At 41.1% G+C, this 15,905-nt stretch overlaps 1 protein-coding gene across 1 annotated transcript; it reads left to right on the top strand.

Annotated features, from left to right (window-relative positions):
- Positions 1-617: 617 nt before the first annotated feature.
- On the top strand, positions 618-5,809 carry LOC100460187 (HLA class II histocompatibility antigen, DR alpha chain). The gene is made up of 5 exons (XM_002809142.6): positions 618-803; positions 3,216-3,461; positions 3,947-4,228; positions 4,518-4,683; positions 5,414-5,809. The coding sequence occupies exons 1-4, from the start codon at positions 722-724 to the stop codon at positions 4,670-4,672; spliced, it is 765 nt and encodes a 254-aa protein (XP_002809188.3). The 5' UTR covers positions 618-721; the 3' UTR covers positions 4,673-4,683; positions 5,414-5,809.
- The last annotated feature ends 10,096 nt before the right edge of the window (positions 5,810-15,905 follow it).

Raw genomic sequence — 15,905 nt, forward strand, 5'->3', positions numbered from 1 at the left:
TTTCCACTAACTACGACATGTGTTTCAAGAAATAGCCTTCCATCCTTCTCCAGTGTTGAGAGTGTTGAACCTCAGAGTTTCTCCTCTCATCTTCTCTAAATGAGGCACAATGCCAGCCATCCCAAGCTCTTGGCCTGAGTTGATCATCTTGAAGTCTAGGACTCCAAGAAGCATGAAAGAGCTTCTTTAGTGAAGCTATGTCCTCAGTACTGCCAAAATTCAGACAATCTCCATGGCCTGACAATTTACCTTCTATTTGGGTAATTTATTGTCCCTTACGCAAACTCTCCAGCTGTCATGGCACAGACATATGATCTGTATTTAGCTCTCACTTTAGGTGTTTCCATTGATTCTATTCTCACTAATGTGCTTCAGGTATATCCCTGTCTAGAACTCAGATTGGGATTAAAGAGTCTGTCCGTGATTGACTAACAGTCTTAAATACTTGATTTGTTGTCGTTGTTGTCCTGTTTGTTTGATTAAGAACTTTACTTGTTTATCCAATGAACTGAGTATCTTGTGTCCTGGACCTTTTGCAAGAACCCTTCCCCTAGCAACAGATGCGTCATCTCAAATTATTTTTCTGATTGGCCAATGAGTAATTGATTTGCATTTTAATGGTCAGACTCTATTACACCCCACATTCTCTTTTCTTTTATTCTTGTCTGTTCTGCTTCACTCCCGAGCTCTCCTGACTCCCAACAGAGCACCCAAGAAGAAAATGGCCGTAAGTGGAGTCCCCATGCTAGGAGTTTTCATCATAGCTGTGCTGATGAGCGCTCAGGAATCACGGGCTATCAAAGGTAGGTGCTGAGGGAATGAAATCTGGGACAATAGACTATGAAGCATTGGAGAAATGAACTATGGACATTTGGAAGATAATATGTGGAGTGAAAGAAAAGTGTGACAGGTATTACGTGGTCTAGACAGAAAGTATAACAAATTGTGGTTTGGTGGAGTTCTTCCCTCACCACAAACTGAAGTAAGTCAAATTTGGTTTAGAGGATCAAAACTGAGTTGTGTATTGATGAATAGCACGGTCCTGCTACAAGCCAAACTGGGGGTGGGGGAGGAAGAATATTTTCTGGCAAGCATTAACAAGTTGTATTTCTGGGCTTTAATTATTCTTTCTGGAAAATTAGTAAAATTAAAAACTAAAAACCACACATAGTTTTGCTAGAATTAAATGAAAAAAAAAAAAGAAAAGTTATTAGCCCTGTTCTTATCTGAATACATGATACAGTAGTTATCTTTTGGAGTGTAAATCCTGTCGGTATATATTGAGCACATATATTGTGTTGAAGATTACTAGAAGGGAAAGTCATCAAAAAGCAACAATTTACCCCAGGAAAAGGGGAGGGAAGGCATGCTGAGATGAGTTGCCTCATGGGTCAGTGATAGCCATTCCCTGCCTTCCCATCTCCATGATACAGTAGATCTTATATCATGTTAACTTAGTAATATTTCCAAGAGAGTAGAAAAATAAGTAAGGAAGTGGGGAATCTGATATTATTCTCTCTCATCTCCAGAGCAACATTGGTGTTGTTGTAAAGATGTATTGTAGAAAAGTATTCTTCACCCAGAGTGACCCCCACAGAAGGTGTCAGGTAGACTTGAAATAAGCAAAGTAATAACCCAGCTCCCATACCCATAGTGGCAATTGTAGATTTCTATTGCCCCAAAAGAGCCATACATAGGGATACTTACCTGGAAAGATAGAGGCTCTTCCCTTGGTTTGTGAAGAGGCAGCTAGTATATTTGTGTGTGTTTGCATAGACGTAAATGGTAAATAAATTCCTAGGTTTATCAATACACAGTCAAACATTAAAATCTCTCACCTCGGCCGGGCATGGTGGCTCACGCCTGTAATCCCAGCACTTTGGGAGGCCGAGGCAGGCGGATCATGAGGTCATGAGATTGAGACCATCCTGGGCAACATGGTGAAACCCCGTCTCTACTAAAAATACAAAAAATTAGGTGGGTATGGTGGCACACGCCTGTAGTCCCAGCTACTTGGGAGGCTGAGGCAGGAGGATTGCTTGAACCTGGGAGGCGGAGGTTGCAGTGAGCTGAGATGGCGCCACTGCACTCCAGCCTGGTGATAGAGCAAGACTCTGTCGCAAACAACCAAACCAAAACAAAACAAAATATCTCACCTTATCTTTGAAGACTAAGGAAAAAAAAAAATCTCCCACTCATCAACACACTCCACAGAGGCAGCATACTCTCCAAGTGTAGCTTTCCTTTTTCATGTTCATTATTCCCTTGGTGTTGGTTATTCTCAGTGTCAATCATAATAGAACATCTTCCATAATAACAGTCCCAATTTAAAGGGCATTAAGATAAAAGGTGGAATTGCCAAGGTCAATCCAGATGAGAACCTTCTCATAGAGGTAACCACCGTGTGGGTTTGGATGCTGGGAAGCAGGGGGTCTACGACACTACAAGGTCTCAGTCTTAATTTTTGGAGTACTTCAGTCCCCAGTTATATTTTCCATAGATTTGGCCCCTAAATAAAAAGAAGCTTCTGACTCTAAAATATAAACAGTGCTTGTTACAGGCTTGTTGATATGTTAAGAAATTACTCACCTTATCTCATTTAATCTTAAAAACAAACCCCTGACAGGATCAAAACCACAGCAGGGCTACATAATAGGAAAACTACACATAAATAGGTAGAATAATCTGCTCAAGATCACTAGGTAAGTTGCTGAAAAAGAATTCAAGATTTTATTTGATCCCAGAGTTTAAAACCCAACCTTTCAAACAGCGTTTCTCTCTTCTTAGAGTACAATGTTCTGAGAAAGAGATGCTCTGGAATTCCGGCCTAAGTGTATTTAATGCCTGGGTAAAGAAAGTGAGAGAACATTTCTCTTTAGGGGCTGCTGCTGGATTTCTAAAAAGAAAATAATTTCTCAGCTAGTAACATGGAGCCAAACAACAGCTTCACAAGACTATGGGTTCTTTAGCCCTCATCTCCTTCAATTCACCCTCTTTATAACCAGTCCTTCTTGTTTCTCCCCTCCCAGCTTTGTTCAGCAGCATGCCCTTCACCCAGATCTTGTCTTGTCACTCATCCCTACTCACCATCATTCTTTCATTCCTCTTGGCCCAATCTCTCTCCACCACTTCCTGCCTACATGTATGTGGGTTATTTATTTCCCTCTCCTGATTCCCCCCACTCCAACTCTCTTTCTCCATCTCTTGCCTTTCAGAAGAACATGTGATCATCCAGGCCGAGTTCTATCTGAATCCTGACCAATCAGGCGAATTTATGTTTGACTTTGATGGTGATGAGATTTTCCACGTGGATATGGCAAAGAAGGAGACAGTCTGGCGGCTTGAAGAATTTGGACGATTTTCCAGCTTTGAGGCTCAAGGTGCATTGGCCAACATAGCTGTGGATAAAGCCAACCTGGAAATCATGACAAAGCGCTCCAACTATACTCCGATCACCAATGGTACCTCCCTCTCTGCTGCACTCCTGGACATGGGAATCCATAGTTTGAAAGTATTTGCTTCAGCTCTTTGTGTTAGATTATTGTAACTGATTTTCCCTCCAAGGGCCTAACTTTCCATAAACAAGCCCCAAATTCTCATGCCAGAGGTCTGAGAACTTTATGGGTTTGATCCTATCTTGATGTGCTCAAGTCTTGTCTCTGTCATCCATGGTCTCCTATGAAGTCATTGCCCTAAGTTCATGCTGGGGGAGCCAGAGGTCCTTGGATATCTTATACCTCAATATTGGCTCAATTTCTTGGGGAGGGTGTGCTGTCAGAGATTGTTATCTGAGGATGTGACATAGATTTCTCAGGGCACAATTTCAACTACTTTTTCAGCTTTAGGGTTTTTAGATAGGTTTGTACCACAATTGAGCATGGGAGGGAGAGGGGTGAGCCTAAGCAGTGATGGCTGATTTCTGTCATGTCTGTCATGTGTCCCCCAGTACCTCCAGAGGTAACTGTGCTCACAAACAGCCCTGTGGAGCTGAGAGAGCCCAACGTCCTCATCTGTTTCATCGACAAGTTCACCCCACCAGTGGTCAATGTCACGTGGCTTCTAAATGGAAAACCTGTCACCACAGGAGTGTCAGAGACAGTCTTCCTGCCCAGGGAAGACCATCTTTTCCGCAAGTTCCACTATCTCCCCTTCCTGCCTTCAACTGAGGACGTTTACGACTGCAAAGTGGAGCACTGGGGCTTGGATGAGCCTCTTCTCAAGCACTGGGGTATGGACCATCACTCAATCTCCTTTATTTCAAGGTTTCCTCCTGTGATGCTTGTGTGAAACTCGGTGTTCTAACTATTTCATAATATCTGCTACAATTAATATAACTGTCTTCTCCTACTACCCAGCTTCCTCCTCTTTTTAATCTGTAATTCTCTCAATACATCATTCAGTCTTCCTCTTCTTTAATCTATGAATAACTTTTCTCTTTATTAAGTACCCTACATTTGATTCTGAGTGTTACTTCTTCCCACACTCATTACCATGTACTCTGCCTTATTTCCCCCCAGAGTTTGATGCTCCAAGCTCTCTCCCAGAGACTAAAGAGAACGTGGTGTGTGCCCTGGGCCTGATTGTGGGTCTGGTGGGCATCATCATTGGGACCATCTTCATCATCAAGGGTGTGCGCAAGAGCAATGCAGCAGAACGCAGGGGGCCTCTGTGAGGCACATGGAGGTGAGTTAGGTGTGGTCAGAGGAAGACATATATGGGGATATCTGAGGGAGGAAAATAGGATGGGGAAAGGAAATGTAATGCATTTAAGAGACAAGGTAGGAACAGATGTGGCTCTTGATTTCTCTTTGCTAGAACGAATCAGACATTGGTATCATCTGGTATCCCAAAGCTTCAGGGTCTGTCATCCCTTTCCATAGATGGGCACCTTGATCACAGCTCCAGTCTTAGAAATCATCTCCAGTACCTAAAACCATTGTTTCACATTAGAATACTGAGTCTTAGGATCTAGAAAATACATTAGAATACGGAGTCTAGGGATCTAGAAAATACTGAGTCTAGGGATCTAGAAAAATAAGCCTCAAGATTTGGGCACATCCTAGCTTGTATTTCCTGGGGCAGGTCATCAGTTCAGAAGCATTTCCAGATCCTGGCTCCTTTCAGGTTAGGGTCAATTCATTGCATGAAATGGGAATCTCTTAGAGGACAAAGCCTGCTTTTGCTCCTTTAGTCTCAAATGTAGTATCAGAAACTCTAAAAAAAGGTAAAGCATGGTTGCTTATTATGTTCAGTTGGAGAGTAGGATATACAGTTAGTTCATGTTGGAAAGGTTAGATGAACATTGAAAGAATTTTGCAAAGTCAAAGGATTAAGAGAGAAGAGGAAGGAATCTGAAGCAAGGAGCTCAAAACTGATCTTAAATTCCTTAGTAACTATGTGTGTCTTGCTATAGGTGATGGTGTTTCTTAGAGAGAAGATCACTGAAGAAACTTCTGCTTTAATGGCTTTACAAAACTGTCAACATTCCAATCCTTGACCTCAGTGAAAGCAGTCATCTTCAGCATTTTCCAGCCCTATAGCCATCCCAAGTGTGGTTATGCCTCCTCAATTGGTCCGTACTCTAACATCTATCTGGCTTCCCTGTCTATTGCCTTTTCCTGTATCTATTTTCCTCTATTTCCCATCATTTTATCATCACCATGCAATGCCTCTGGAATAAAACATACAGGAGTCTGTCTCTGCTATGGAATGCCCCATGGGGGCATCTCTTGTGTACTTATTGTTTAAGGTTTCCTCAACCTGTGATTTTTCTGAACACAATAAACTATTTTGATGATCTTGGGTGGAATTTTTGGTGTTTAAGCCAGTTCTTTGGGTGGCGGTGTGGGGTGGGGTGTCAGTCCTGGGGAATATATGTGATCCTTTCCTGGTAAAATATCTGAATGCTGAATTTATCTTATACATTCTAGAATTCATCAGACATATCCCGGTTCATCTGGGCTTGGTCTCATTTTGTGCATCTGCAGGCAACCCTCTTGTTGTGGTCTAGTCCTCATCAGGAAAACCTAAAGTGGGGTTGGTTTGTTGGGAGATCTCTACTGAGCAATGATATAACTGTATCTTCAGTAGAGTGAATCTGAAACCCCAAAGTATGGATCTCAGAATGCATGGGATGGAGGGGAGCAGATGGGTTTAGAGTGGGGAGAAGGAAGAGAGAAGAATATATAAACATTGCAGGATTTACATACCAACATTGTTCATTCCAGATTTAATGAGCAAAGAGATTGGACACCGAAGACTGGCCTTACCCATTCTGTTAGACATAGTCTCAGATGCCTATTTTATTACTGAGAGGGTAGTCTGACTGATTCTTGAAACCATCTTATATTTGAAGATGTGTCTTTGAGTGGAAAAGCTGAGTGAAATTTGGGGTTGGGGAGAAAGATACGACATTAAGATGAGAGGAAAGAATATTTGAAACACAATGAACTGTTGCTCATTTGTCTATAAAACTATGACTTGATATTTATTTCTAATTAAATAGTTTCCAGAACCTGCCATAAACCACAAAGATAAACTATTCATGATAGTGTGGTAGACTGCAAATAAATGCTGTTGAAATGAGTTAGGCTTGGGTTTCATCTTGGCTGTATCATTTACTAGGTATGTTTTCACTGGTATCTTACTTAACTTAGCCTCACATTATTCATGAAAATACTGGTGTTAATTTTTACTACATTGAATTAATATCAGAATTAAAAGGAAAACGCAAGCAAAGTGATTAGATACATGCTTAGTGATAATAAAATATTGCAAAAAATTATACATTCTGTTGTTTTTCTCAAAATTTCTATAGCCTGATGATAAAAATCTAAGAGAAGCTAAACAAAACAAGGATAAACCAAAGCATCATGACCTTCTAAGCCTTACTAATAAATAAGAAGTTTCTCGGCTGGGCCCAGTGGCTCATGCCTGTAATCCAGCACTTTGGGAGGACGAGGTGGGTGGATCACGAGGTCAGGAGATCAAGACCATCCTGGCCAACATGGTGAAACCCCATCTCTACTAAGAATACAAAAATTAGCCGGGCGTGGTAATAGGCGCCTGTAATCCCAGCTACCCTGGAGGTTGAGGCAGGAGAATCACTTGAATCTGGGAGGCAGAGGTTGCAGTGAGCCGAGATTGCACCACTGCGCTCCTGCCTGGCAACAGACTGAGACTCCGTCTCAAAAAAAAAAAAAAAAAAAAAAAAGTTTCCCTACTGTTGGTTCAGAGAATCAAAGCAGAATCTTGAGACTACTGACGGTAGAATAGGTACGAGTGTCTTTCTTACATGACTACAAACTTTATTATAAAATAAATAGCTTAACACAGAGAATACACTAAAACTTAGACAAGTATGGATTAGGAAAGAAAAAGTAAACCCATATACTACCATGTAAGAAAACCATTTTTGGCCAGGCGCGGTGGCTCACGCCTGTAATCCCAGCACTTTGGGAGGCTGAGGCGGGTGGATCATGAGGTCAGGAGATCGAGACCATCCTGGCTAACATGGTGAAACCCCATCTCTACTAAAAAAAAAACAAAAAATGAGCCGGGTGTGGTGGCAGGTGCCTGTAGTCCCAGCTACTCGAGAGGTTGAGGCGGGAAAATGGCGTGAACCCGAGAGGCAGAGCTTGCAGTGAGCCGAGATCGCACCACTGCACTCCAGCCTGGGTGACAGAGCGAGACTCCATCTCCAAAAAAGAAGGAAAACCATTTTAATAGACTTTTATTTTTAGAGCTGTTTTAACAGAAAAATTGCAGAAATTGTATAGAGAGCTCCCCCATCCCCAGTTTCTATAATGCTTAACATCCTGTATTAATGTGGTACACTTGATGAACCAATACTAATAATTATTATTAACTAAAGTTCATAGTTATACGAGGGTTCACTCTGTATTACACAGTTATATGGGTTCTGACAAATACATAATATCATATATCCACCATTACAGGATCATACAAAATAGCTTCACTGGTCTAAAAATGCCCCAGGCTCCATCTACTCATCTTTCCCTCCTCCCTCTGAACCATTGGCATTCTCTGAGCTATTTACTATTATTTTGCCTTTTTCAGAATGTCACATACTTGTAATCATACAGTATAGAGCTTTTTCAGATGAGATTCTTTTGCTTAGCCATATGCATACAGGTTTCCTGAGTATATTGTCATAGCTTGATAGCTTATTTTTCTTTAATGTTAAATAATACTCCATTGTATAAATGTACTATGGTTTATTTACCCATTAATCTATTGAAGGACATCTTGGTTGCTTCTAATTTTTGGCAATTATGAATAAAGCTGCTATAAACATCCATGAACAGATGTTTGTGCAGACACAAGTTTTCCATTTTGGATAAATACATAGAAGTGTAATTGTTGGATCATATGGTAAGAGTATGTTTAGCTTTGTAAGAAACAACTAGAATATCTTCCAAAATGGCTGTATCATTTTGCATTCCTACCAGCAATGAATGAGAATCCCTGTTGTTCTATATCCTTGCCAGCATTTGGTATTCTGGGGTTTGGGATTTCAACAAGAAAGCCATTTTAATATTTTTTTATTTTAAAATAATTATAGATTCATGGGAAATTGCAAAGACAGTACAGAGACATTCTGCATACGCCTTCACCCAGTTTCTCCAAATGTTTATATTTTAAGTAATTATAGCACAGTAGCAAAACCAAGAAAATACCTTGATACAATGTGTGTGTATAGTTTTATGCATATATCTTATCACATTTGTAGATTCATGTAACCACCACCACAATCAAGCACAGTGCTATTCCATATCACAGAGATCTTCGTCATGCTTCCCTTTATAGCCAAATTTCCCCCACACATTCACCTTAACAACTTAAAACCACTAATTTCTTTGCTATTAATCTCTAGAATAGTGTCATTTTGAAAATGCTAGTTAAATGGAATCATGCAGTATGTGACTGGTGTTTTTCACTTAGCATAATACCCTTGAGATCCATCCAAGCTGCTGCATGTGTCGACAATCTGGTTTTTTACTATTGCTAAGTAGTATTCCATGGTCTAAATGCAGCACAGTTTGCTTAACTATTTGCCTATTGAAGGACATTTTGGCTGTTTCTAGTTTGGGGTCATTACAAATAAAGCTGTTTTGAACATGTGTGTAAGGTTTTTCTATGGGCATGAGTTCATGAGTTTTCATTTCTCTGGTATAAATGTCTGGATATAATTCATGGGTCATATGGAAATATATGTTTAGTTTTTCAAGAAACTGCCAAACTTAGCCAAGTATGATGGCTTATACCTGTAATCCCAGCACTTTGGGAGGCCAAGGAGGAAGGATAAATTGAGGCCAGGAATTTGAGACCAGCCTGACAGCATAACAAGACCCCAGTGTCTACATTTTTTTTTTTTTTTTGAGACGGAGTCTCACTCTGTTGCCAGGCGGGAGTGCAGTGGCGCGATCTCGGCTCACTGCAACCTCCACCTCCCAGGTTCAAGCAATTCTTCTGCCTCAGCCTCCCGAGTAGCTGAGACTACAGGTGCACAACACCACGCCCAGCTAATTTTTGTATTTTTAGTAGAGACGGGGTTTCACCATGTTGGCCAGGATGGTCTTGATCTCATGACCTCGTGATCCACTTGCCTCGGCCTCCCAAAGTGCTGAGATTACAGGCATGAGCACCATGCCTGGCCAAATGTTTTGTTTTGTTTTGTTTTTGTTTTTGTTTTGTATCAGGTGGATGTGGCGGCATGCTTCTATAGTCACAGCTACTTGGGAGGCTGAGATGGGAGGATTGCTGAAGCCCAGGAATTTGAGGCTGCAGTGAGCCACTGCACTTCGGCCTATCTGACAGAGCAAGATCCTGTCTCCAAAAGGAAGGAAGGGAGGGAGGGAGGGAGGAAGGAAGGAAGGAAGGAGGGAAGGAGAAAAAAGAAGGGAGGGAGGAAGGAAGGGAGGGAGGGAGAAAAAAAGAAAGGAAAGAAGAAAGGAAGGAAAAAAGAAGGGAGGGAGGGAGGAAGGAAGAAAGGAAAGATGGAAGGAAGGAAGGAAGGGAGGAGAAAGAGACGAAAAAGAAGGAAGGAAGAAGGGAAGGAGGGAGGGAAGGGAGGAAGGAAGGGAGGGAGAAAGGAAGAAAGGAAAGAAGGAAGGAAGGAGAAAGAAAAGGAAGAGAGAAAGAAAGAGAGAGAAAGAAAGAAAGGAAAGAAGGAAAGAAAGAAGAAAGAAAGAGAAAGAAAGGAAGGAAGAAAGAAAGAAAGGAAGGAAGGAAGAAAGAAAGAAAAAGAAAGAAAGAAAGAGAAAGAAACGGATAAACTATTCTCTAATTGCTTTGTGGGAGTATGGTCACTTTCATCATATTGATTTTTCCTTTATTTTTTTTTTTGAGATAGAGTCTGGCTCTGTCGCCCAGGCTGGAGTGCAATGGCTCGATTTCGGCTCACTGCAACCTCCGCCTCTGGAGTTCAGGCAATTCTCCTGCCTCAGCCTCCCTAGTAGCTGGGATTACAAGTGCACACCATCACGCCTGGATAATTTTTTTGTATTTTTACTAAAGATGGGGTTTCACCATGTTGGCCAGGCTGGTCTCAAATTCCTGACCTCAGGTGATTCGCCTGCCTCAGCTTCCTGAAGTGCTGGGATTACAGGTGTGAGCCACCGCGCCCAGCCAATATTGATTCTTCCTTTTCCATGAACACGATATTTTTTTTCATTTATTTGTGTCATCTCTAATTTCTTTGAGCAGTGGTTTGTAGTTTTCCTTGTAGAGAACTTTCTCCTCCCTGGTTAGCTGTATTCCTAGGTATTTTGTGTGTGTGTGTCAATCATGAATGGGATTATGTTCCTGATTTGGCTCTCAGCTTGACTGTTGTGGTGTTTAGGAATGTTAGTAATTTTTCCACATTAATTTTGTATGCCAAGACTTTGCTGAAGTTGTTCATTAGCTTAAAGAGCTTTTGGGCTGAGACTATGGGGTTTTCATGATATAGGATCATGCCATCTACAAAGAGGCATAGTTCAACTTCCTCTCTTCCTGTTTGGATGCCCTTTAATTCTTTTTCTTGTATGATTGCCCTGGCCAAGACTTCCAATACTATGTTGGATAGGAGTAGTGAAAGAGGGTATCCTTGTCTTGCACTGGTTTTCAAGGGGAATGCTTCCAGCTTTTTCCCATTTAGTATGGTATTAGCTGTGGGGTTGTCACAAAAGGCTCTTATTATTTTAAGTTAAGTTCACTTAATACTCAGTTTATTAAGAGTTTTTAACATGAAGGGATATTGAATTTTATCAAAAGCCATTCCTGCATCTATTGAGCTAATCATGTGGCTTCTGTCTTTAGTACTGTTTATGTAATGTATCAAATTTATTGATTTGCATATGTTGAACTAACATTGCATCACCGGGATAAAGCATACTTGATCATTGTAGATTAGCTTTTTAATGTACTGCTGGATTCGGTTTGCCAGTATTTTGTGGAGGATTTTTGCATCAATCTTCATCAATAATATTTGCCTGAAGTTTTCTTTTGTGTGTGTGTCTCCACCAGGTTTTGGTATGAGGATGATGCCGGCCTCATAGAATAGTTAGAGAGGTATCCCTTTTCCTCAATTTTTTGGAATAATTATAACAGGAATGGTACCAGCTCTTCTTTGTACATCATGCAGAATTCAGCTGTGAATTATTCTAGTCCTAGGGTTTTTTTTGATTGGTAGTCTACTTATTACTGATTTAATTTCTGAGATCATTATTAGTCTGTTCAGGGATTCAATTTCTTCTTGGTTCAGTCTTGGGAGGGCGTATATGTCCAGAAATTTATCAATTTCTTCTAGGTTTCCTAGTTTATGTGCATAGAGGTGTTTTTAATATTCTCTGATGGTTATTTGAGTTTCTGTGGGGTCAGTGGTAATATCCCCATTGCCATTTCTGAGTGTGATTATTTGAATCTTCTCTCTTTTCTTCTTTATTAGTCTAACTAGAGGTCTTTTTTTTAATTAATTGTTTTCAAGAAACCAATTCGTGGATTCATTGATCTTTTGAGTGTTTTTGTTTTTTCTGTCTCAATCTCCTTTAGTTCAGCTCTGATTTGGGTTATTTCTTGTCTTCTGCTAGCCTTGAGATTGGTTTGTACCTGGTTGACTAGTTCTTTTAGTTGTGATGTTAGGTTGTTAAATTGAGGTCTTTCTAACTTTTTCATGTGGGCATTTGATGCTATAAATTTCCCTCCTAACACTGTCTTAGCTGTGTCCCAGAGATTCTGGTATGTTGTATCGTTGTTCTCATCAGTTTTAAAGAACTTCTCAGTTTCTTCCTTAATTTCATTATTTACACAAAAGTCATTCAGGAGCAGGCAGTTCAACTTCCATGTAATTGTATGGTTTTGAATGAATTTCTTAGTCTTAATTTCTAATTTGATTGCACTGTTGTCTGAAAGATTGTTTGTTATGATTTCAGTTCTTGTGCATTTGCTGAGGAGTATTTGACTTCCTATCAGGTCCATTTGATTCAGTGCTGAGTTCAAGTCCTGAATATCTTTGATAATTTTTTGTCTCGATGATCTAATATTATCAGTGGGTTGTTAACATCTCCAAGTATTATTGCATGGGAGTCTAAGTCTCTTTTGAAGGTCCCTAAGAACTTGCTTTATGAATCTGGGTGTTCCTGTGTTGGGTGCTGATATGGTTTGGTTGTGTTCCCATCCAAATCTCACCTTGAATTGTAGCTCCCACAGTTCTCACATGCCATGGGAGGCACCTGGTGGGAGGTAACTGAATCATGGGGGCGGGTCTTTCCCATGCTATTCTTGTGATAGTGAATAAGTCTCATGAGATCTGATAGTTTTATAAAGGGGAGTTTCCCTGCACAAGATTTCTTGTCTTGTCTGCCACCATGTGAGATGTGACTTTCACCTTCCATCATGATTGTGAGGCCTCCCTAGCCATGTGAAACTGTCAGTCCATTAAATCTCTTTCTTTTGTAAATTGCCCAGTCTCAGGTGTATCTTTGTCAGCAGCATGATAACAGACTAATATAGTAAATTGGTACCAGTAGAGTGGAGCGCTGCTGAAAAGATACCTGAAATGTGGAAGTGACTTTGGAACTGGGTAACAGGCAGAGGTTGGAACAGTTTGGAGGGCTCAGAAGAAGATAGGAAAATGTGGGAAAGTTTGGAACTTCCTAGAGACTTGTTGAATGCCTTTGCCCAAAATGCTGATGGTGATGTGGACAATAAAGTCCAGGCTAAGGTAGTCTCAGATGGAAATGAGGAACTTGTTGGGAACTGGAGCAAAGGTGACTCATTATGTTTTAGCAAAGAGACTGGTGGCATTTTGCCCCTGTCCTAGAGATTTGTGGAACTTTGAACTTGAGACAGATGATTTAGGGTATCTGGTAGAAGATATTTCTTTTTTTTTTTTTTTGCAACACATACTTGTATTTATTTAATAAAGTCTATCAAAAGTATCTACAAAGTAAACAAAGTGCCCTAAGATCAAACGTAGCTAATTATTTGTAGTCACTAGGTAGTAACTAAATGTAGTAACTAAGCTATTATTTATTCATTATTATCTAATTTGCTCCCAGCTGAATTTTCTTTTTTCTTTTTTTTCATTTCTTTCTTTCTTTCTTTCTTTATTTTTATTATTATTATACTTTAGGTTTTATGGTACATGAGCGCAATGTGCAGGTTAGTTACATATGTATACATGTGCCATGCTGGTGCACTGCACCCACTAACTTGTCATCTAGCATTAGGTATATCCCCCAATGCTCTCCCTCCCCCCTCCCCCCACCCCACAACAGTCCCTGAAGTGTGATGTTCTCCTTCCTGTGTCCATATGTTCTCATTGTTCAATTCCCACCTATGAGTGAGAATATGCGGTGTTTGGTTTTTTGTTCTTGCGATAGTTTACTGAGAATGATGATTTCCAGTTTCATCCATGTCCCTACAAAGGACATGAACTCATCATTTTTTATGGCTGCATAGTATTCCATGGTGTATATGTGCCACATTTTCTTAATCCAGTCTATCATTGTTGGACATTTGGGTTGGTTCCAAGTCTTTGCTATTGTGAATAATGCCGCAATAAACATACATGTGCATGTGTCTTTATAGCAGCATGATTTATAGTCCTTTGGGTATATACCCAGTAATGGGATGGCTGGGTCAAATGGAATTTCTAGTTCTAGATCCCTGAGGAATCGCCACACTGACTTCCACAAGGGTTGAACTAGTTTACAGTCCCACCAACAGTGTAAAAGTGTTCCTATTTCTCCACATCCTCTCCAGCACCTGTTGTTTCCTGACTTTTTAATGATTGCCATTCTAACTGGTGTGAGATGGTATCTCATTGTGGTTTTGATTTGCATTTCTCTGATGGCCAGTGATGGTGAGCATTTTTTCATGTGTTTTTTGGCTGCATAAATGTCTTCTTTTGAGAAGTGTCTGTTCATGTCCTTCACCCACTTTTTGATGGGGTTGTTTGTTTTTTTCTTGTAAATTTGTTTGAGTTCATTGTAGATTCTGGATATTAGCCCTTTGTCAGATGAGTAGGTTGTGAAAATTTTCTCCCATTTTGTAGGCTGCCTGTTCACTCTGATGGTAGTTTCCTTTGCTGTGCAGAAGCTGTTTAGTTTAATTAGATCCCATTTGTCAATTTTGGCTTTTGTTGTCTGGCAGAAGATATTTCTAAGCAGCAAAGCATTCAAGAGGTTACTTGGGTGCTGTTAAAGCCATTCAGTTTTATAAGGGAAGCAGAGCATAAATGTTTGGAAAATTTGCAGCTTGACAATGCGATAGAAAAGAAAATCCAATTTTCTGAGGATAAATTCAAGCCGGCTGCGGAAATTTGCATGGGTAATGAGGAGCTGAATGTTAACTATCAAGACAATGGGGAAAATGTCTCCAAGGCATGTCAGAGGTTTTTTTTCTTTTTTGACGGAGTCTCACTCTGTCGCCCAGGCCAGAGTGCAGTGGCACGATCTCGGCTCACTGCAAGGTCTGCCTCCCGAGTTCATGCTATTTTCCTGCCTCAGCCTCCTGAGTAGCTGGCATTACAGGCACCCACCACCACACCTGGCTAATTTTTTGTATTTTTAGTAGAGAAGGGGTTTCACTGTGTTAGCCAGGATGGTCTTGATCTCCTGACCTCATGATCCACCCACCTCGGCCTCCCAAAGTGCTGGGATTACAGGTGTGAGCCACTGCACCTGGCCCTGTCAGAGGTCTTGACAGCATACGTGCCTATCACAGGCCTGGAGGCCTACGAAGAAAAAATGGTTTCTTAGTCTAGGCCCAGTGTCCCTGGGCTGTATGCAGTCTTTGGTCATGGTGCCCTGTGTCTCAGTCACTCCAGCTGTGACTAAAAGGGGCCAACATAGAGCTCAGGCCACGGCTTCACAGGATGCAAGCCCCAAGCCTTGGCAGCTTCTATGTGGTGTTGAGCCTGCGGGTACACAGAAGTCAAGAATTTAGGTTTGGGAACCTCCACCTAGATTTCAGAGGATGTATGGAAATGCCTGGATGTCCAGGCTGAAGTTGGCTGCCTGGGCAGGGCACTCATGGAGAACCTCTGCTAGGACAGTGCAGAAGAGAAATGTGGAGTGGGCACCCTCACACAGAGTTCCCACTGGGTAGTGCCTAGTGGAGTTTTGAGAAGAGGAACACCATCCTCCAGACTCCAGAATGATGGATCCACTGACAGCTTGCATCATGCACTGGAAAAGCTGCAGCCACTCAATGCTAGCCCATGAAAGCAGCTTGGAGGGAGGCTATATCCTGCAAAGCCACAGGGGTGGAGCTGCCCAAGACCAGGGGAATCCACCTCTTGAACAGCACGTCCTGGATGTGAGATATGGAGTCAAAGGAGATCATTTTTTTTGGAGTTTAAGATTTGAGTGCTCTGCTGGATTTCAGAGTTGCATGGG

This window comes from Pongo abelii, chromosome 5, assembly GCF_028885655.2.
Source record: "Pongo abelii isolate AG06213 chromosome 5, NHGRI_mPonAbe1-v2.0_pri, whole genome shotgun sequence".
In the NCBI taxonomy this organism is placed as follows: Eukaryota; Metazoa; Chordata; class Mammalia; order Primates; family Hominidae; genus Pongo; species Pongo abelii.

Excerpts from the sequence above, each read along its gene's own strand:
- LOC100460187 (XM_002809142.6), top strand. The coding sequence starts at position 722 with ATGGCCGTAAGTGGAGTCCCCATGCTAGGAGTTTTCATCATAGCTGTG. Across the intron at positions 804-3,215 it reads GGAATCACGGGCTATCAAAG|AAGAACATGTGATCATCCAG; the intron begins GTAGGTGCTGAG and ends CTTGCCTTTCAG. Across the intron at positions 3,462-3,946 it reads CTATACTCCGATCACCAATG|TACCTCCAGAGGTAACTGTG; the intron begins GTACCTCCCTCT and ends TGTGTCCCCCAG.